This window comes from Lynx canadensis, chromosome A1 (genome assembly GCF_007474595.2).
Source record: "Lynx canadensis isolate LIC74 chromosome A1, mLynCan4.pri.v2, whole genome shotgun sequence".
NCBI classification, from domain to species: domain Eukaryota; kingdom Metazoa; phylum Chordata; class Mammalia; order Carnivora; family Felidae; genus Lynx; species Lynx canadensis.
The window spans coordinates 239362064-239384052 of NC_044303.2; the positions used below are offsets into that span (position 1 = coordinate 239362064).

General features: G+C 65.0%; 1 protein-coding gene across 4 annotated transcripts in view; it reads left to right on the plus strand.

The window, feature by feature from the left end:
* The window catches only part of SLC12A7 (solute carrier family 12 member 7), a 67782-nt gene that overhangs the window by 24555 nt on the left and 21238 nt on the right, over window positions 1–21989 (plus strand). Inside the window, exons 1-3 of one of the 4 annotated variants that reach the window (XM_030333184.1) lie at window positions 5155–5330; window positions 19582–19676; window positions 20037–20159. In XM_030333184.1, the coding sequence (XP_030189044.1) occupies window positions 5201–5330; window positions 19582–19676; window positions 20037–20159 (348 nt within the window). In that variant the 5' untranslated portion in view covers window positions 5155–5200. Of the gene's footprint in view, window positions 1–5154; window positions 5331–11435; window positions 11678–19581; window positions 19677–20036; window positions 20160–21989 lie in introns of those variants that run through there. The other 3 variants (XM_030333194.1, XM_030333204.2, XM_030333179.1) reach the window with 3 other exon arrangements.

Consider the following 21989-nt stretch of genomic DNA (forward strand, 5'->3'; position numbering starts at 1 on the left):
CAGAACGGGCATCATTGCTGTTGCTATAGATGGTTGTCTTCTTTCCCTGTGAGTAGTTGGCACAGCACAGATAAAGGCCCTGAGCCCCGCCCGCCAAGGGAGCTTTGGGACATTTCCTGCCCCAGGGCTTGGACTCATGAGACCCGAGGGGCTGACAGACCACCCACCTGGGACCTCCCGCCGGGACAGGTGCACCAGACGGAGTTCTTTGTGATGTGATGGACAGTTCTCGCTGGCGCTCACCCACAGAAGGATGTGGGAGACGCGGCCCCGGGTGGCCCACTGCCAGGGACACAAGCGACTCGGGGCAGGGGGAGGCGCACCTGGGGCCTCGGGCTTGCTGCCCCCTCTCGTGGAGCTGAGCTCCGTCCCAGGGCATCGGGCTGGGCCTACCTCCGCGTCAGAGGCGGCTCTGAGCTACGCTTTCTCCCCCCAGTAAGGTCACACACGGGACCCACGGCTGAGCCCAGTGGTGTGCCCAGGGCCACCGTCCTGGCGCCTGGCCCTGCCTGCATGAGCTGTCACAGAGCTCTGCGCCAGCACGCATTTGCACAGCTCGGACCCTCCCGTCCGTCTGCCCGTGGTGTTGCTGGCCTTGTGGCTCATCTCCCGCCTGGCTCGCGAAGACCGTGCCGCTCCGAGCATCCGAGTGTGCGTCTCTGTGGGGAGAGGGACTGGGGGCTCCTGGCCAGTGTGTGTGTGTGTAGGGGGGGAGGGGGAGGGTTCTGAAGTGGCCACACGCTTCCCACGCCCCGTGTGCAGCACAGGCGGCCCCCTGATGAGGTGCCGGTCTCTCCTTACTGATCCGTGGGGCTGTCCTTACAGACTCCGACACAGGCCTGGGCTGGCTGCGTGGACGACCGTGGTCCTGGCGCCCCGGGGGTCCACCTCTCACTCTGAAGGGAGCCCATCGACGAGCAGAAGTGCCTGATGGTAAGGGAGAAGAGTTAGGCAGCTTTTCTTTCCGGAACAGTGCCTTCGAGGCCGCAAGGGAATCCCATGGCCGCCATTTTAATGTCAATCTGTTTCATGGCCCCTGACCATAGACTGTGCTCCTGCAAGCTTGGGGCCTCCTTGATGGTGTCGCCTCACACCCAGGCCCGGCCTGGGGTGGGAGCCATAGGGGGTGTCCCGTGAGCCTCCCTGGGGAGCTCAATGGGGGCCTGGGGGTGGAACCTGGCCAGCACCGTCAGCAAAAAGGTCCCAAGGTGACATCAGTAACACACACCACAACCTGGGAGTCCCATGTGATGGCTGTGAGGGGGACCCGTGGCTGGGAACAGCCTGCATGTGGACCTCAGGGGGACAACAGGGTATCTGGGCCTGAGGGGAGGTCAGGGGCCCCAAGGCCCAAAGCTGGATGCTCCTGACCCCCCCCTCCACCCCCCCCCACCCCCCCCCCCCGCCCCATCCCCTGGAACTCCCCTGGGGAAGTCCAGAGGCACAGGGCACACTCAACAGGCTCCTGAGAGGGATGGAACCTGCTGTGCCCAGACTGCGGCCGGGGTCGGGACCGGGGTGGGTAGGTGAGGTCCAGGCACAAGGCCCCGTTGCGCTGGCAGTTTCCACTGCACCTCACTACCGCCCGTGACACCGGCTCCCGGGGGAGGGGCTGAGGCCAGGTTGCCGGCCTGCCTGGGCCCCAGGACACTGGTCTGGGTGAGCCGGGCAGGAACGGCCAGAGAGGTCACACTGAGGGTATGTGGCCTCCGACATTTCTGAAGGGGGCCTGACGGACCTGCGTTGCTGAGCAGGAATGCGTGCCGGTCCCGGTGTTTCCTCGGCGCTGACGGCCCCCGGGGGTCTGGGCAGGCAGGAGGGCCCCCCCTGTGCTGGCGCAGGCCTGCTGGTGAGGCCGCCCCCACGTTGGCCCCCGGGAGGGCTTTGGGGAGAAGGCAGTCAGGGCCAGCATCTCACGTTCTCAGACCCCGAGGGTGTTGCGGTGAGCTTCTCGAGTTTCCACCAAGATTTATGTGAAAAGAAGTTACTTGTGGAACCAGAACAAGGTGTGACGGCAAAGAAGGTGGAAGGCCTTCCTTTGTTCTTTGATCACGGGTGTCCTGACCGAGGGGTGGGACGGGGGCACAGGAAGCCTGTGCACGAGGACAGAGGACCGAGCCTGGGTGTGTCCGCAGGGCAGGGGACGGTGGGGCCCCTGGGGGGGCGGAATCTTCTCGTTAAAGGGCTATAAACCCCGGTTAGTGCTCAAGTCCTACAGGCTTTCTACCTTCCACGCTCTTGGAATGTTACGTGCATCTCGCAAAAACAACGTGAAGCCCCAGCAGGGTTTCCGGGGTGCTCTGGAGGTGGGGGAGCCACCTTCCTGGCTCCAGATTCCGCCCTGCAGACGCTCCTTCGGCACCGCCTCCCACCGGGATCCGCCCGCAGGGTGGGGGCAGGGTGGGGCGGTACAGCCAGTCTGGTGGCAGTGGCCATCAGATTACCCTCCAGGGGGCATTGGAGGCTGTGGAGAGGACAGCGTTTTTAAGATACGGCCATTTGTCACTTAGAGCTGCAAAATTATTTTGAAAGCTCTCCAAGCTACAGAAAAGTGCCACAGTCGTCAGAGCGCTCACACCCTCGACAAGCCCGTGAGTCCTCTCCCTCCGTGGGCCCTTCCACCTGGCGACTCCGGCCTTCTTGTTCCCGTGTCCTCAGGTGACAGTGACGTGTTTGAGGAGTCAGGCCATTGTTTTGCAGAACTTGGAAAGCTTGCCCCTCCCTCCTTGAGAGGGACAGGTGTCCCCAGGGCAGGCCACAGGGCTTCTGAGCAGGGAGCCGCCCAGAGAGGCCAGACTCAGGGTCCAGGCTGCCACTGTGGCACTGTCTGGGCGTCCACTGCCCCTGAGTGCTGCCCTCTTTCGGAGCCACAGCCTGAGGGCCAGACTTGGGGTCTGCAGGGCCCATCCTGGCCGTGGGTGGTCCCCTCAGACAGAATTCTCCCCGTCCCACCAGCCCCGAGGGTCCTGGTGCCACAGAGCGGTGAGGACTCCAGAAGTGGCCTCTCCCCTCCAGGGCTTCTGTCCCCCCTCTGCCCTCACATCCCACCCTGCCAGGGACGGCTCGCCACACTTGTTCTGACCAAGTAACTTTGGCTTTAGGTAAAGGGGTCTCCCTCCCCTCCCCTGCTCCTGGAGCCTTTCTGGTTCTTTCTGCTCACCCCACTTCCTCCTTATTTCCCCTCCCCCTTGGCCCTCAGTCCCAGCAGCAGTGTGGGACATCTGCTCCCTTTTCCTCAGGACTGGCCCCAGGCCCCTGGGGTGTGCACCTGGGTGGGTGCCAGGCCCTCCCGGCCTCAAGGCGCTGACTTCCTGCCCGAGGTGGTCCCGGGCCTCCCAGAGCTGGCCTCTTCCCTGGACCCAGGGCAGCCGACGCCCCTTCCCTCTCACACCCTCCTTGGTGGTTCCTGGACAGCGAGCTCCCGGGCCGCAAAGACGAGCTGCAATCTTGAGCCGGGAAAGTTGGAGGGTCAGCCACAGCCTCTGAAAAAGAAGGGAGGAGAGAGTCCTCTGCCAGTCCCCCAGCTCCCTGTGAGTGGCCCTTAACCTCTGGACCTCAGGTCCCTCACCTGTGAAGGTGTTGGCCCCACTAAAGAGCTCCTGTGGCCACCTGGCCCTGGCCGCAGACCACTAGGGTGGAAGGGGGCTGGCAGTCCCCTTGCCCTTGCAAGCTCCCCCCACCCCGGGACAATAACTTGAGTTTGGAGAGGCCTGGTCACTGACCTGCCCAGCACCTCCGGGCAAGGTGCCTCTGTTCCCGCACCCCTACCCTTCAGCACCACACTCTAGTTTTGCTGAGCGATGCCCGCACCGTTCAATGAAGCTGGCCCTTCTCTGAGAAGGACACCTGGAACCCGTCTATATTTTGGGTGGGTGGCCTTTTCCCCACCTTTCTGGCTGCTGCCCCGGGAAGGCAGCTGAAGCCACCCAATGCCTCCCACCCGACACTCAGACCTCTCTGGGGGACCCCTGTCTCTCCTTTGTGGGAGGCAGGGTGTGAGGACAGACAAGGTACAGTCCTGGTCCCCTGCTGGCCCAGGCCAGCTGCAGAAAGCTAGTGCTCACACTGGGTCGGGGGTGGGAGCTGGGGGAGGGAGGGGAGTCGGGCCACCCTACTGTCTTCTTTTTTCTGTCTTTCATTGGAAATGGATTTTCTGAATTTGTTTTTATATTGTTCGGTTGTTAATATGCAAAAAGGAAGAGAAAATGCAGAACTTTGTAATCCCCAGGACCTCCCAGCTGCCATTTTTTTAGGCCTGTCGGAACATTCTCGCACAATTTTCAAACCCGATCAGACCACTCTGGTTATCCTGTTATGGTGTGTATGGTGAAATAGTAGACGTGTTTTGGGGTGGGTCACTGCACCAGATGCCATAACTCACTTTCCTTTTGGTGGACGTTCTGTTCTCTACTTTCCCGTGTCCTTTGTTAATGAGCGCACCAGGGGCTGGAAGAGAGGGGGCCGGTGCTTCCCAGGGCTGTGCCTGGCCTTCCTTCCCTGGCTGCAGGGCCCAGATGAAGGAAAAGGAGGGCTCCCCAGGGTGGAGGCCGGGAAACGCAAGGCCGGGGGGGTCCTCTGTGGGCCTGGATCTGTCTCAGAGCTTCGGTAACTTGTGTCTGGGTTCTGTCAGTCGAGGACTGAGCCCCAACAGCAGCCTCTGCCCCCCACCCTATGCCAGGCATGGCTCCTTAAGGTTGTGGGTGCTCCTGAGCCAGGCAGGGAGGAGGGAAGGGGGAGACCTGATCCGCGCACGGTGTGGTGAGCGGGTGGGGGGTAATGCTCTGTCCTCGAGGGGGCCAGACTGCGTGTGGGAGGACCTTGCGGGCGGAGGCCTCCAGGGAACGCGGCGGCTTGGAGGCTAGTGCGGGCAAGGGCCCCCTCCGGGCAGGGTGACAGAGCAGGAGCGGATTGTCACCCGCTGGGGGAGGCGCGACCCCGGGGGCGCGGGCCGTCCCCGAGCCCAGGCTGGGGGAGGGGACCTCTGCGGAAGGCGCCCCGCCCCGCTCCGCCCCGCCCCGCTGCGCGCAAACTTTTCCGGAGGCCTAGGGGGACGGCAGGTGAGGTCACGTGGCCAGGGGGCGGGGCGAGCCGGGCCGGGGGGCGGGGGCGGCCGGCGCGGACCCCGCCCCTGCTCCCAAGTCCCGCGGCGCGTCGGCGGAGCGCGGGCCGGAGCGCGGGCCCGAGACGGAGTCGGAAGGCCATGCCCACCAACTTCACCGTGGTGCCCGTGGAGGCGCGGGCGGACGGCTGCCGGGACGCGGCGGCCCAGGGGACCGAGGGGACCGAGGCGCCGGGGCCCCCCGAGGGCGAGCCCGACTGCCAGAGCCCGGGTGAGCGCGGCCGCACCTGCCCGCGGGACAAAGGCGGAGCCGGGCTGCGCGGGGCCCGGGGGCGGCCGGGAGGAGAGGCAGCCCCGGAGGGGGCGGAGGGCGAGCCGGGAGGGGCCGGGAGCGGGGACGCGGGGAGGCCGGCCTCCTCGAGGAAGGGGTGCGGGGCTTCCTTCCACCCACTCTCCCCAACTCCTTCCCTTGGAGGCTCCCGCTCCCCACGGTCCCTCTCTCCCCCTGATCTCACCTCCCACGAACCCCCCCTTACCCCCCCACCCCTGTCCCCGCACCCCCACTGCCTGCAGAGCCCCCTCGCCAAGCCTGTCCCCGGGGCTCAGGGCCCCTGCTGCGCCTATGCTCCCAGGGACTGTGGGCTCCGCTTTGCTGCCCCCTGCGTGTCCCAGCCCCACGGGGACACAGGAAGCACCTTCTTTCTCGCACTCTCGGTGGGACGGGAGGAGGTATGGGACGCCCAGTGTAGCTATGGAAACGGGGAGGGGCCTCGCCCTGCCTGAGAACCCCCAGCCCCGGGTCCCGCAGTCTGGGTAGGGCCGCGGGGTTGGGGCCGCCCCAGTGCCTTCCTGCTTCCTTTCTGTTGCCTTTGCTCTGCCCTTGCGCGCTGGGGCAAAGGGCTCCGGCCAGATAAGCCCCGGCTGGGAGCCCAGCTTTGGGCGCCGCCTCGCCTGGCCGCCGACAAACCCGCTCTCTGGGGTCGTCGGCAGGAAGGCCGGCAGGTTCCCACGGGCTGGGGGAGGGGCCGCCCCATCCTGCAGAGCCTGGCGCTGGCCGGCGAGGGTCCTCCTCACCCTCTTTGTTTCCGGAATCAGGAGACGTCTAGCGCTTTCACTTTCTCTGGGGGGGGGGGGGGGATCCCGGATCCCCGATCCCCCAGGCCTGCTCCCTCTGTCCTGCAGTCTTCAGACCCCGGGTTCTCTGTGGCTGATGAACGGGTTACCCTCAGTAGCTGCCCTCTAGAATTGGGGGTCGTCAGAGGACAGCCCACAGCCCCAGGTCTCACTCCTCTGCGGTTGGGCAGAGGCTCCCTGCTCCAGGGGTTAAGGAAAGAGGGCCTCAGACCGCTGGGGGCCCTCTACCCTGGCTGGTTAGGTCAGGCATCTCCTGAGAGCAACCAGTGTCAGGTGCCCCGGGGAAGGCGCTGTCCTCATTGGGCTGTCCCTCCGTGTCCTTGTCTGCCTGCGGGGGTCTGGGGCTGGTCACCGCCCCTGCCTGGCTCGAGGGCTTGAAAGCGGGTGGCCGGCCCTCCGTGGTTCTGAGGGTGCTCCTGCGTGGTCTTCCTGGGTACACTGTGTTACAGCGGCCACATCAAGTGCATCCTGTTCCCAGAGGAGCCTCTCCTGCCTCCCTGGGGGTCCCGCTTCCCGTCAGCCGGCCCCTTCTCCGGCGGATTGCAGTCCTATCTTTCGAGACTTGGAGTGCATCTTGTTTTGAAGTTGGGGTGATTTTCTTCCTGCCCATTTCCTCCTGCGTGAGGGCCCGAGGGCTGGGCACTGCCGCTGCCCGGAGAGCTGGGCCTCTTGCCCAGCTGGGCTGGTGGGGGGCCGGGGTCCGAGCCCCCGCCCACCGTCTCATCCTCTGACCCCTTCGGTTCTGTCCCGGGCTCCTCAGGAGCCTCACTGCCTGTGCGAGCTGAGTGTCGGGAGCTCAGGCAGATGCCAGGCGTGGGCCTCGTGCTTGCCTGGTGACGAAGCCTCGGTCCCCGGGCCGTGCTCTCGCTCAGCTGAGCCAGCACAGGAGTCAGCCGGGTCTTTGAGTTTTGTGTTCTCCGTTCTTCATCTTCCCTCAGGAAGAGACAGGGTGGAGCCCCCTGCGTGGTCACCGTGCTCGGGGAGGGGGCTCTGCTAGGCTGGACTCTGACGTTGCACGTGCGCTTTCAGAGCCCATTTGGCGCTCAGGGTGCCGTGTGACTGGCACTGTGTCGTGTGGCCAGTGTGACGGTCACTCCAGTGGAGGGAAAGTCCTTAGCGAGCTGGGAAGGCCCGGCAGGAGCCTCTCCTGAAGGCTGAGATCCCCGCCAGTGGCCAAGCCTGGCTCCGTCACAGGACCGCTGGTGCTTCTGACTGGCCGATCCCCTGGGGAATCTCCTGGCTTTCTGGGTGGGCCTCCCGGTGGTGGTGGCGAAGCAACACTGAGGGGGCCCTTCTGGGGTGTTTTTGGAAGCCCGGAGCTGTCTGGAAATAGGGGGCCTGAGACCCCAGCTGGGGGTCAGGGGCCAGGGTGTGCTGAGAGCGGGTGGGAGTCAGGGAGGAGTACTGCTCCGCTCATAGGCCCACCTGGCCTGGCAGAGCTCGGCGGGACTGTCGGGTGTTCCCTGCGTCGGCTGCGGTCCTGAGCTGGACGGAGCCTTTACGCCATCGGCCTGCCGCAGCTCCACGCACACCGGGCAGATGCGTCGTCAAGCTGGGTCCTATCTTGTGGCCGTGGAGGCCCCCACTGCTGCCGGCCTTCAGCATGGAGGCTGGAGGATGCCAGCGCTGACCTCAGCTGCCCGGCTGGTGGGCCTGTGGCTGGTGCTTTAGAGCCAGGAAGGCATGGCCCTTCACCCGGGTGGTGCTTAATGCAGGCCTGGGCACGGGAGGCCAGGGTCAGCACCGGCTTCTGCCGTGAACCCTCCTTGCCTCCCTACCTGCTTCCGGGGAGGTAGGGGCGTGTTCTGGGTGACAGCTTTGTCTTGCCTGGGGGGCGGGGGTGGGGAGCGGTGCCTTCTTGAGGACCTTTAAGGTCCTGTATTTTCTTGTGATTGGAGATCGCAGGCGGAAAGGATGGGTTAGTTCCGTCCTTTGGTGTTGTGTTTCTTGGTGGAAGTATCTTCCGGGAGGGAGGTGGTGGGGAGTGCGGATGCTTCTGGCCTGACTTCCAAGTGTGGGGTTTTTAGGGACTTCTGGGAACCTTCCTGAGTGTTGGGCCTGGGTGGAGCCCCCTCCAGGCCCTGTGGGGGCTCTGGAGCTGGCAGGTGTGCAAGTGAGGCATGGCCGCAGGCCCTGGGCCCCCATGGAGGTCGGTGGGCTCAGCCCCTGGAGGGTTGACCCGGCCCGTAGCCCTATGTCCCCGTCCCTGGCTGAGACTCCTGTTCCTCACTCCCCAGGGCTCTGACCCCAGCCTCGTCCTCACCCCGTCACCGTTCCCCTTTTTGGATTCCTGTCTGTGACTTCTGCTCTGCAGCTCAGCTCCTGGGGGCACCCAAGGGTCTCCTCCCGGCCCTCTGAAGGGGGCCCTGCTTCCCTGGGCGCGGCAGCCAGGGCAGCGGGCAGCGCCCCGAAGCCACGGCCCTGGACCTCAAGCGACTTCTCTCTCCGCGCCGCGGGTGGCTGCTGCCCGGGGTGGGGGGGGGTCGCCGCTGCCGGAGTGGTCGAGCTCGCCTGGGGTGGGGGCAAGGGTTCAGTGAGCTGTGTGGTTCTGGAGAGCGGCCAGGACGGCGGCTTCCGGGTTCGGTTCTGCTGGGCGAGGACACGGGGTTTCAGGAAGGGAGGGAGGCGGCCCGCCGTCCCGTTGGCAGAGAGTCCGTGGCTGGCGCAAGCTCCCAGCACCGTCTTGGAAACGGCTGTCGGCGGTCATTGTGTCTCATTGTGTCGTTGAGGGAGATGTCGTGATACTAGACGGCGGGTGGGGGAAGGGGCTACCACACGTGCGTGTGTGCCCAGAGTCGGTGTCCCGTGGGGAAGCGGCAAGGTGGAAGCACACGTGGGGCGTGTTCCCACGTCTCTGTGCGCCTGTTGGGCTCCCAGACGGTCTTCCTGGGGGAGGCCCTTGGCTCGACTAGGTCCCCTGCTGGGCTCGTGTGTGTGCACACGTGGGCTGTGTATCCGTGTGCATGTGTGTGCACGCATGTGGGCTGTGTGTGCACGCACGTGGAGGCAGGCACAGGGGCTTGGTGGTCACGTGGTGTTGGGGTGTCAGGGCATCTGTTCTTGCCCTCTCAGCCCAGTGACGTGGTTGGAGGTGTCATTCAGGGGGTGTCTGTTGCCACCCAGGCTGAGGAAGTGGTGGTGAGACACGTCTGTGCCTCTGATGTGAGATCTGTTCCCATGACCATTATGAGGAAACTTGCCACATAGATCCCTGAGTGTGTTGTTCTAGAAAGTTCCCTAGACATTCTCAGTGTGATGCTGCTGTGCTGGGATGGGTATCTGAGCTGTGGACACCATTGGCCGTGGTAGCTGCTTGTGGGGGGGTGGCTGCCGTGAGTTTGGCACGAGGGGCGCCTGTGAGGGTCTGCCTCTCGTGGCCGCTCCCCGAGGGGCTGCGCGGTTACAGGGCCCGCAGGGCAGTTCTGTGAAGACTGGAGCGTCCACCACGGCTGGTGTCCGTTGTGGCCTTGGGTGCGTCAGTGTTCAGATCAGCGTGTGTCCTGCTCCTGGGGACGTGGAGGCTGCGGGGCCAGCACATGATTTGAGGTGCGTTGGGGACAGTGGAGTGCCCTGTGGTGCTGGGTGTCAGCATGGCCTCGTGGAAGGGGACGCTTGGGTGCCGGGATGGTGGTGCCAGGGGGAGAGCGGCCAGGGGGCAGGCTAGGCCTCTCCATGCGGAGACCGGCCTGTTCTGGTTCTGATGTCCCTGGCTGTGTGGCTGTCATGACTGGGGGGGGGGGGGGCATCTCTGAGCTGTAGCCTCCCCGTGGGGGTGGGGGAGTCCTGGTGAACCCCCGACCCAGTCACCGTTCGCAAGGTGGGCTGTGGCTGACCCCACAGACGGACCCTCTGCTCACTTGGCCTTCCCTGGTGACGTGGGCACTTGGGTCTGTGGCTGTGCCCGTATCCGTGTGCTGGACCAGCAGGGGTCAGGCTGTCTGTGGGTGATCGGTGGCCCCCCTGGAATGCCGCCCTCCCCCCGGGTGTGTGTGAAAAGCAGTGGCCTCCGGGGTGAGCCTGGCCCCAGACAGGGAGGCGCGATGAGTCAGAGTTTGAAACCATGGGACACTGAGATGACCCAGGGGAATTCCGTGGATGGGCCGGCCGGCGTGGAGCCTTGCTGCCCAGTGCAGGGGGTGGTGGCCGGTGGGGGGGGGGGGGGCGTGGGGTACGTGGGCTCTGCACGGACTGGGAGGCCGGCCTCTCGTGCCTGTGAGCAGGAAGGAGCCGACTCTGGCGGCTGCGGGGCTTGGATGCGGAGAGGCCACTGTGCTGGGCGTCCTTGGACACCGTCACCTGCCTCTCTCTGCTGGGGGTGCTCCGTGGGGCCTGTGCGTTGTTGGTGTTGTGGGCACGGTCGGAGATTGTGGGGCCCCCTACTCACCTTGCTGAGGGGTTGGGGGCCACGGGGCATTGCCCACCCTCAGAGGTTAAGGCTCAAGTGAGTTTCGGGGTATTTCCTTCAAGGAAATGGCCTCAAGTGTTCCCTGCTTACCCTGTGTCCCTGGGGGGAGTGGATGGAGTTCTCGGGGCGTTAGGTGCCCCACAGGGGCGGCCGGAGTGGGCCCGAGGTTCTCGTGCTCGGTGGGATCCTGTGGGTGAGTGGCTGGGGGGGGAACTGCCCACCGCAGAACCCTCTGTCAGGGCGCATGACTGGGTGACCCCTGGGCGGGCCCGGGCTCCTGCGTCAGAGGACCAGTGACCTTGGGCCAGGAACACCTTCCCAGGGCTGCTGTCCGTGGGGGCCGCCGCAGAAGGCCGTTCCTCATCCCTGCACAGCTGGGGCAGCTGGCGTTCGGTTGATTGTGATTGTGGGGACCCTGGCCCAGGGTCTGCCACTGTCACCCACAGTGGGGTGTGCGTTTTGCGAGCCGGGTCGGGCGCTGCAGCCGTGAGCCCGCAGGGCAGAGCGTGTTGTTAGGTGTTACCACCGCCCAAGGGCAGGCGCGCTGGCTGGGCGCCCCCTGCGGTGTGTCGCCATAGCCAACAGCTGTGCCGGGCAGGTGGGCGTCTCCAGCTCTGCCCTCGGTGGGGCCAGAGGAAGGCCCGCTGCCCGGGGCGGGGGGGGTGGGGGTGGGGGAGCCTTGGACGAGGACCCAGCAGGCCTGCGGAGTTGTGGCACCCGGGAACACGTGAGCCGGTCTCCCCGGTGGTGGGAGTTTGGGCCTTGGCGGTCGGGGCAGCTAGGTGTGGGCACCTGCTGGGGACAGACCCGCGCAGGCCTGGGCTCCTTTCTGGGGGGATCTAGGGCAGTGCTGTTGGCGGAGACAGCACAGAGGCTTAACGTCTCTCCTTTTGTGAAAAGGAGGGAAACTCCCTGTTCGGAGCAGAGGCCTGGTTTGTGCAGATAAGCTCAGCAGCTCCAGCAGGACTAGGGCCGGACAAAGTGAGGTGCCCCGGCCAGCTGTGCTGTTTGCACCCCGGCTCCCTTGTCCGTGGCTGTTGGCATCATGTGGGTCCTCGAACCTCTTGCCAGGAGCCCCGGTGAGCAGGCCTCAACCAGGTGTCCGAGGGGGGACAGGGTGAGTGGCTCCCGTGTCCTGGGGGAAGGTGGACAGGGTGAGTGGGCCCCACCAGGTGACCCCCGTGTCCTGGGGGATCACAGGGTGAGTGGGCCCCACCAGGTGGCCCCCGTGTCCCGGGGTGGGGGCGGTGGTCCGCCAGGCTGCTTCGCTGGTGGAGGGCTGAGGTGTCCGTGCAGGTCTTGGCCGGGTCTCCCGCTCCTGTGTCTCTGGCCCCGTTGTGCCTTGGGCGGGTTTCCTGTCTTGCGGTTTCTTCTGGAGGGACAGGTGGGGGAGGAGGCGGAGGAGCCGCCCTGAGTCCTGTGTGGTCTGGGGTGGTCTGGGGGCGGCCGCGGAATCACGCCGGGGTGGGGGGGAGCTTGCCGACACCTCGGCAGAGAGGGAGCGGCTACCGGGACTCAGTGCCGGGCCGCTGGGCCCGTGTCCGTTCGGGGGGTGGGGGGACGCGTGCAGGTGGCGTGAGCGGCGGCTTCCTGCAGGGTGCTGGCCGCAGCCACCCCTGCGTCCCCATTTGTGCTGGCCTCTGCTCCCGGAGTGCCGCGGGGCCCGCAGGAGAGCATCTCGTGCCTCAGTTTCCCTGTCCAGGAGCCGGCCTGTCTCAGGGGTGGCCGTGATCTCTCGGCTGTGTCGTCGGCCGGTTCCCAGGGAGGCTCCGCAGTCACTGGGGAGGGATCGAGTTGGGCCGAAACCAGAGGAGTGGCCGCGGGTCAGTCTTGGGTTTCCTCCTCCCTGAGCCGCAGGGTCTCCGTCACCGCCAGACGGGAGCCTGTGTCCGTAACAGGAGCCGCCCCAGGAGGCGGCTGAGGGCCCGGTGCCCCTGGCGGAATCTCCCCACCCCCTCCTTGGGCCTGGTCGCCAACTGCAGATCCTGACGTGGAGGAGGTCGCGGGAGAGGGCAGACCAGAGTGGGCAAACGGCCAAGTGACCGATGGGAGTGGGGGTCTGTCATTCCTTGTGCGGGGTGGTGGGGGGGGGGGGCATGCCCCTTCAGGAAAGGCCGTGAGGCCATCAGAGGTGTGGTCCCCAGAGACGTGTGGGAGTGCGTCTGCCCGGGCGCGTCTGTGCCGTTCGTCTGTCAGTGCGTGTGATTGTGCACGTGTGTGGTCTGTATCTGTGCACACGAGTGTGCCCGCGTGCCGTGCCTGTGCCAGCGCCTGTGACTGTGCACACGGGTGGTCTGTGTGTCCTGGAATTTTCCGGGCACTCCTCCCTCTTTGCAGTTTTTCTTCATTGGCGCCTCCTGGTAGCCGAGTGTCCCCTGGGATGTTCCCTCTTTTGGGGCCGTGAGTGTGGGATCTGAAGAAAACGTCCCAGAGGCGGAGTCTTCGCCTGGTCTCTGGGGTGGCGGCAGCGAGTTGCCGTGGTGGCCTGGTGGCCGTGGTCGGGCTGGGAGGGGGCTGCGCTCCTCCGGCGTCTGAAGCCGACCTTCTCCCAGAGGTCCCCGAGGTGGTTCCCCAGGGAGCCTCCCCCCTTTTGGAAGCGTGGGCAAGCGGGAGATGGGGGGAGCCTGGGCGGCTTTGTCCCCGAGGCCACACTGCCCCTCCGCCCATGAGGCTGCTCATGGGGGTCAGCTGCTTTTGGGTCACACCTGGTGTCACATGGGTGCTGGGGTCAGGATGCGTCTGATGCTTTGGAAGTGAGGGCTCCGTCCTTGCCGGGAGGCCTCTGGGAGCCATAGGCAGGCCCCCCTGCCACTCCTCTGTGGTGCCGGGCTCCAGGAGGCCAGCCAGATGCACACGGAGGTCACTCACGTGGTGGACCCGGCGTTAGGCCGATCGTGCCTCCGTCCTGTGTCAGGGACCCCAGACTGGAGCAGAAGTGTGACACTGGCCTTAAATAAAGCGATTTGTTTTTGGTGGGCGCACCGGGCGCGGGGTGAAGGAAACAGGTGAAACGTACTAACGTGAGCTAGTCCGTGTGGAACTCGGGGAGGAGTGTCTCAGGCCTCCGTCCCTCCCCCGCGACCCCAGCGGTGGCCCTGCAGGCCCGGGTGGGCGGGCTCAGCGGACACCTGAGGGGGCCCTTGGCTGGGCCGGGGCCGGGCGGGCAGGAAGGGCGTCCGCTTTCCCGTCGGCTTCCCTGTGGGGCACACGCGTCCCTGAGACGGCCCTTCCTTCCGCTTTTCTGGGGACTTGGGGCGGGAGAGGCTGGCGCATGGTCCCGGGATAGGATGCCGTGCATGGTGCGAGCAGGCGTCTGGGGCGGCGGGCGGTGGGGGGTAGTTGTCACGGTTCTTGCCCTCATTCTATTTCCTGTGGTTTCGACACGGAGAGTGTTTCTGTTTTAGCCAGAAACGTGCCTTGAAAACCGCGGGGACTGTGACCTGAGCCTGGCAGTGTTTGCTGGCTGGACACAGAACTCACCCTCCGGCCCAGGAGGAGCCTGCTCAGGGCCTGGGTTCCGGAATCCAGGTTGCAGCACTGGTCCTGGATGTGATGCGTGGAGGGCAGGGGGCAAGGCCCAGGGGTCAGGAATCCGCTGTTAGGGGCTGTGGAGCCGAGAAACACCTCATTCCGGCCGTAACGGGGTTTCAGAGAGGTCCTGGCCACGGGCCGTGCTCCGGTGTCTGGCACCGGATGCACCAGGGGGCCACTGGGGGGGACTCCATCCTGCTGGAGGTGCCCTGCATGTCTGGGGTCCAGCACAAGCGGAGCAGAGCCTGCATTTGGGGGCAGGAGGGGGGTGGCCGCCGACCCTCCCAAGTCGGTCTGTGCCCCTTTCTTGGGAGCGGTTCACGGAGAGACGCTGGTAAATCCTGGATGCAAACCTGGAGGCGGAGGGAGGTGGGGAGTGATGTGAGGCTCACTCAGGAGGAGGAGACCAAGCCGGGGGACGGCTGCTGATGGACGCTGTAACCCGAGAAGGGACAGGGACGGGGGGGGGGGGCGGGGGGAGGCTTCTGGCCCTCAGGGCTGCTGGAGGACACTGTTGTCAGCAGCAACTGGGGCTCTGGGCTCCAGTTGGTAGCAGACCACCGGGGTCTGGGCTCTGGACTCCTGGTCGGTGGCTGGCCTCCCTGCCTCCTTGAGCCCCTGCCTCCCTGTCCCCGGGCATCCCGGCCCTGCCTGCTGCATTTGCACACACTTCTCTCAGGGACAAGGGAGCCAGGGCTGTGCAGCGCGCCTGGAGTCTGGAGAGTAACCAGCTTCAGGCTTGGGGGAGGGAGGCGCTGTCTGCCAGGATGACCTTGCCCCTGGTCACATCCGATCTTCCCTGACCAGGGGTTGAGATTGCATTTAGCGGAGTCAGAACTGGTGTGTGTGGGGGGCGGGGGGGGGGGGGGGGTGGGGAGTTGCCTCCAGGACTGCGGGGCGAGCTCTGTACCCTAACGGGGGCGATTACGGGGGCCTCAGGAGGACGAGGCAGAGTCCCTGTCTGGATGTGTGTCCAGCCCTGCGGGGGCAGGGGGCAGCTTGCACAGAAAAGCTGAACGTTTTGTTGAACATTTTGCGTTAAGAACACGATTGTGTTGTGTTGTGAACAAAGCGTGTTGAACATTTTGTGTTGAGATCACGGGGTGAGGTGTGGCTTCATCTGAAGTAGCCTGCACAGGAGGGGACGAGGACAGCGCTGCTGGCCGGGGCCTCGCACCCCACGCCCACCTGTGCTCCTTCCAGGTTCCAGTCACTTCCTCAGACCTTGGGCCCCAGACCGGCAGCCGCCAGCCATCCGGCCCGCTCCCGGGCGAGCGCGTCCGTGGTCTCTGGGTCCCGGGCCAGGGTTGGGCCTGCTCACCAGTCGTGTGTCCCCTGGAGCAGGTGCAGGTGTTGGCGGTCGCCGAGGCTGTCGGGCTGCAGAGAGCAGTGATCCCCGAAGCACTGGTTTCCGCAGACGTCTCTGGGCTGGCAGGCTGGGTGGGGGGCTTTAAACAGGCTGATCCTATGTGCCGTGAGGTGGGGCAGGGGCAGGGGCTGCTGGGCAAGCTGGGAGCGGGTCAGGGTGGGTGGGAGGCAGGACGGCCACCTCCCTGCTTGGCGGCCTCCCTGAGGATCACACACGGCTGTGTGTTGAGAGCCCCCTGCTGGGCTCTCTGCGGCCTGTGGCCTGGCCACCTGCTTTTGTCAGTAAAGTTTTATTGGCACGTGGCCCTGCTGCTTGTTCACACCTTGTCTTTGGTGCACCAGGCGCTTGTGATGGCGCTGTGGCCTTTTACAGAGGAAGCTTGCCGGACCTGTGGTCTAGGACCTTTCCCCCCTTGCTGTCTGTCCTGGCATCAGCACGCTTGAAGGATCTGGGTCAGGAGGCTCGTAGAATGCCACAGAATTTGTGCGTGGCCATTTGCTTGGGGTGGTTTTCAGGAGAAACGCTTTGAGGCAGGAATGCCACGGGGCGTCCTGTCACTGTGTGGCTCGCGTGGCCCCAGACGACCCTGGTACTGGGCACCTCCCCTTTGTACTGACGATACAGGGACCTCTCCTCTGTCTTTCACCCAGGGGGTTCAGGGTCTCAGATTTTTGCCTGAATTTCTTCACACACTGGTTACGAGTGGTGGTCTGAGTGAGGTCTGTGTGCCAGCGTGTGTGAATGGTGCCTGCCCGTATGTGTGTCTTCCGGGCCTCAATTCTGAAAATTTCAGTCTGTTGTTTCTTCGAGATAAAACTTGCTTCTTTATGTACGAGTGAGCCCTACGCCGTGGGAGTTTCTCTGGCTTTGCTTTTTAACATCTGTTTGTTCTTGAGAGCACACGCGAGCATGCGGGGGAGGGGCAGAGAGAGAGGGGGACCCAGAATCCAAAGCAGGCTCCGGGCTCCGAGCTGTCGGCACAGAGCCCGATGCGGGGCTCGAACTCACAAACCGCGAGATCATGACCTGAGTCGAAGTCAGATGTTCAACCGACTGAGCCACCCAGGCGCCCTGCTTGATATATTTTTTTAAAAGCTCTCACTGTAGAGTTTGTAGAAGCTGTGAGGCCGTGGAGAGTCTCTGGGGACCCGTTTCTGTCCCCTCTGCTGCTCTGTCTTCTGAGCCGCTGTGGGAGACGCCTCTCCTGGTAACAGGCACTTTCTCCCTGTTGCGGCTCTTCCTCTGGTTTCACCAGTCGGCCCGGCAGTGTCCTTTATCAGAGGACGTGGGCCACGTGCTGCTCTCCACTGCCCCGTCTCTGTGCTGTCCCTGTTTCCGGAACATTCCACGCCTGTCTTGGCCCTCTGTGGTGTTGTGTCCCTGAGGGGCCGCCTCTGTGCTTGTCTGGCGTTGTCTCAGGCTTTCCGGTGAAGTCACCAGTCACGAGTGTTCTCCCTGGGTGTCGGCTGGCTTGTGACCCTGGTGTTAACCTTGACCTTGGTTAGGTCAGCGGGTCGGCTTCTCCCCCAGGGCGTGCTTGCCTTGTGATGTGGAGCAGGTCTGGCGCAAGCCGCCACTGCAGCCATCGTTCCCGCGGGGGCTTTTCCGTCCCCATCCCTCCCTGTGGCTTAGCGGGCGATGCAGCCTGGCAGGTGCTTGTGCCGTCCCCCGTTGTTCACCCGCGTGTGGACTTGGTACATGTCCTGTGACCTTGGACACAGATTGTTTTGGGGGTGGCCAGCGGGAGCCCCGTGCTGGTACTCTGTCCCTTCGATGATGTGCTGGGGTGTCCTCGGCCGACAGGGGGGACAGGCAGGTGTAACCGTCACAGGTGAAGAGCCCGCACCCTGCGCACCTGCCCCAGCGGCCTGGGTGTGTGCCGTGCGCTCACAGACACACAGGCCGGGTCTGGAAGCGCTCACCCAGGTCTCTGGAAAGGGGACCCCGCTGAGGCTTTGGTCTCCTTAGTTCTCCGGGGTCTGTGGTGCAGGACTCGGTCTGCGCTCAGGGCACTCGGGCCGCTTCTTTGAGCCCCGCTGGGGTGAGTGTGGAGAACGGCATTCGGTGGAATACGGTCGCTTGTGTTCCGTTTACTGTTTTGTCCATCTTTGTTTCTGCCTTTCCTTTCTCTAAGTGTGAGACACGGGTGTGGTTTCAGAGGCCACGCGAGGAGGCTGGCTGGTGAGAGCACAGGGTTAAGGTCCGGAAGAAGCTGTGGGGTGCAGACCTCGGACCGGCTGGGGCGAATGGTGGGTTGTGGAGGTGGGAGGGCCGGGTCTGCCCGCTCGGGCTCCAGGTGCCGTGGGCGGGGACCCCTCGGGGTCTGCCTGGGCTGAGGGATTCTGTGCCGTGCCCAGTGTGGTGGCCCACCATCGCTGCCCCTCGTCACCTTGAGCCGCCACGGGGACAGACTGGTGGACACCTCCCACCCCTGCGTGTCTGGGGGGGATGGTGACCCTCCTGTCCTTTGGGGATTCTGTCAGAAAGTTGGACCGTGGTGGGGTCACCCCACAGGGCCCGCTGTGAGTCTCACTTGGTGCCCTGGGGTCTGAGAAAGCCGGTTTTGGAGACTTTCCTGGGGTCCTTGCTCTGGGGAGCCTTCCTGCGTGGCGGGTCGTAGGTCAGGACACCAGATGGTGTGGCAGGAGGCGTGCGGCCTGCTTGGGGCTTGGGGCTTATTCCTGGGCAGAAGGCTGCCCCGGAGTCCTCTCCCCGGACCCCGGCAGGTAGTGCCACCACTGCCTGGCATCCCAGCACCCACGGGCGAGAGCCACGTGCCCTTTCGGGGGCTAAAACCCTGTGGTAGACACATTCTGTTCTGTGCTTTTCTCCTGACGTCCGTGGGTGCTGTTCTGTGTGCCCAGGATCTTAAACTCGGGCAGACCTTCATCGTGGGCTGAGCTGTCTTGAAAACCACGTGCCCGCCGATGGGCTGTGCGGTCGCCGAGCAGTCTTTTTATTATTCTAACTTTTTTGTAAGAAGCACTGCGGGTCTTGGTCTGGGGCCAGCTGGTTATCGCAGGGTTTGCAGACGTGGCCGTGCCCGCCCGGCCCCGCCCCTGCGAGCCACACTCCCAGGATGCGGTGAAGTCGCGGCGTCGCTTTGCCCTGAGCACATTACTCGTGAGGTTGATGGGTTTCACGTGGGTTGGGCGTATACGCTCTTCTTGAAGCCTGTTGTGACCCTGGAGAAATAGGTGGGGGGCGGGAGCCATCTCTCACTTACTGGTCGAGGGCCTGGCGGTGACCCCGCCCGCATGGAGGTCGCCCTTGTCCTTCCTTTCTGATGCCATCCGTGGCACAGGGTGGCGGCCGTGCCGAGTGTAGGCTCTTGGCAGAGGGTTGGGGGATGCAGGGTCCGGGGGGCACCGTGCCTGTGGGCGGAGCACCAGGTGGCAGGGCCATGACCCCGGCTTCAGGAGCAGATGGTCAGGGGTCGCCAGCCGCTGTGCCGCGGGGAAGGTGCTCCTTTGGCGCCTGCTCCTCCTGCAGACCCTGTGGGCAGCCGTCTGGCACCAGGAGACGCTGCCGCGGCCTGTGTGCGGGCGGCTGACCACCTCCAGCCTTGTGGGTGGAGCTGAGGCACCCTGGCCTGCCCTGGGCCTTCGTGTGGGCACCGAGACCACAAGGTGCAGCTCCCCCAAGGCACGCAGACCGTCTTCCCGTGGTCAGCCTGCTGCCTGGGAAACGGGACTGTCCTGTCCTGTGGGGGGGGGGGGGGTTCCTGGATGCAGTGTACGGCCCCCCTTCCCCGGCATGCAGCTTGGGTCTTGCTGAGTCAGTGGGGGGCTGCGCCTGACTCGTTGGAGTGGGGTCCTGCCTGGGGGGCGGGAGGCGGGTGTGTGTGTGTGTGTGCGCGCGCGCGTGCGCACATGCGTGGGGGGGGGTGGGGGGCAGGGTCCTGCCTAGGGGGTGGGGCCGTGTGCCAGTGCGTGTGCGCAGGGCGGGGGGAGCCAAGGGTCCTGGAGTCTCACAGGTCCTCCCCCAGGCCTTTGGCGGAGGGGCTGGGCCCGCACGGGTCTGCAGTGGCCCCCGCCTCCTTCCAGCTGCTCCTAAAACTGACCTGGGCGTTTTCCCCACCAGGAGATGGAAACTCGAGAGAAAACAGCCCGTTTATTAACCATGTGGATGTGGAACCGGAGAACTGCTTTGAAGGGAAGAACATGGCACTTTTTGAGGTGACTCATGCTTCCTTCTACACAAAGTACGAGGGCCGAGGCTTCACTCGGTCACACGACAGGGCCAGGGCCCCGAGACCCCACGGTCTAGTGAGGAGCTGGGGGTCGGGTGGAGGGCTGGCCTCCTGATTGGACACTGTGCATGGGGGAGCCCCACACCCCGGCTCTGTGGCCTGGAGCCCCGACCTCTGCTCCTGACCCCAACTGGGGACCGTGGTGTGCAGGCGTCCGGGACGTCGAGGGCCCGCATCAGCCCCGTGTGCCCCGGGTGTGGGGCTGGGCACCGCAGGGAGCCCTGCTGGCCGTTGCTCCCGTGGGTTGAGGATCCGGGTAACTAACCCACAGCTCGGCCCCAAACAGGAGGAAATGGACAGCAATCCCATGGTGTCCTCGTTGCTCAACAAGCTGGCCAACTACACCAACCTGAGCCAGGGCGTGGTGGAGCACGAGGAGGACGAGGACAGCAAGAGGCGAGAGGTCAAGGTGAGCCCCCACCCTTCCCCCTGTCCCCTCTCCCCCGTCCCATCTCTTCCCTTATCCCTGGGACACTCCCTGAGTCCCAGCAAAACATTGGTTTTGTCTCTCGTCTGCACGAGGTTAGGTTAGGGCAGACGAGGGCTTTTTCCGACCTCCCACGGTGATCGTTCCCCCGGCTCTTGGCCCTGCCAGTGCTGCCCACAGGTGCTGTGTTTCAGGGATTGTGAAGCAGGGCGGCGGCCAGGCCAGCAGGACGAAGGTGGCCTGGGGCCTGGGCACCGGGTCTCCCCTCGAGGGGTTGAGCATTTTCTGCTGGATTCCTGCAGCTGGCTGTGGCAGCCTGGGGGCTCCCTGGCCGCCTCTCCCTCCTCTGCGCACTCTGCCCAGGGCGCCAGTCCTGCGTGCACGGAGTCCCTCCCGCATCCTGTGTCCAGCCTGACCTCGGCTGTCAGGAGGTCCGGCCACAGAAGGCACCTCTTACTGCAAACCAGCAGAACGGATTCTCCCGTTCCCTTGACGCTTGGGCGCGTTCGCTCTGTGTTTGCGAAGTGCCACCTGCTTAGTCTGGAGTGAGGGACGTGGGGTGTGAGGACTGCCTTGCCCAGCCCTGGCCCGGCCGCCCTCCTGGGCGCAGGGAGCAGTGCCCTGAAGGACGCTCCCCAGTCCTCGGGAGCCCATGGTGGCCCTGGTCGCTGTGGGCCAGGTGCCATGCTGACAGCTGCTCTGGGGTTTGCCATGTACCCCGGGCACTGCCTGTGGCCTCACAGGCTCTTCTCTGGTCCCGACTTTGGGAACCGCAGGCATCTTCTGTGCAGTCAGCACCCATCGGTGCCTGTCCCTCTGTGCGTGTGCTGGGGCTTCTGTGATGTCCGCTGCCTTCGGAACAGGTGCTTTGCCGTGGCGGGCCCGGGTGTGCCGGCCCCTGCTGGCTCCCCCCGCTGTCCCCAGGCTGCCCAGCTCAGCCCAGCGTGTCCTAGCCTCCCCTGCACGGAAGTGCAGCCCAGACCCCTCAGCATGGTTTCTGTTGGGACGTAATCTAAGTGTGCAGCCTGGCGAACCTGCACAGCACGTGGCTTGGACCTGTGGCCAGGTCAGGACCTGGGACAACCTGCCCGTGGGGCAGGTCAGCTGTCTGTCCTCTGTCCCCTGGAGACACTGGGGCAGCTGCTGCAGGCTGGATTTCGGTCACAGGAGGGATCCAGCCACCCTGGGACCCTCAGCACAACCATCGTCACCAGGTGGACGTATTCTGGGTGGCACGAATCAGCCGCCCCACTTAGGGCTGACCGGGTCCTCTGGGGATGGGGGCTTCCCTTACTGTCCCCTGTGACCAACCAAGCACAGGAGCTCATCCCCAGATGTCCACCTCCCCCCCGGCCCCGCCCAGTGAGGGCTCTGGACCTCCCGTCCGGCCGGGCTGGTCCAGCAAAGCCGCCTGTAGGAGCGAACTGCAGGTTCTTCCAGGGTGACTCGGGTCTTGCCCGACGCCAGGTGCAGAACAGCAGCGGACGCCCTGCGTCAGCTGGGGATGGCTGCGTGATGCTTACCTGTGAACGAGACGCTGCCCCCTGCCTGGCACCACCCTCCCTTGGCCAGTGCGTTCCCAGTTTACACAACTGGAAAGTCCCTGAGTTGCTCTCGCCTGCCCCGTGGCCACTCGAGGGGGCACACGGAAGCCAGGCACCCCATGGGCGGGCAGGCCCAGGCCCTGCGTTAGAGGGAGCTGAGCGTCCCAGACGTGAAGACGCCCACGCGCTCGGGGGTGCCCTCAGAGGGTTTTCCCCAGGGTTGTGGGGTCCCATGGGGCTCTGTGGCCCTGCCCCGTCCAGGCTCGTG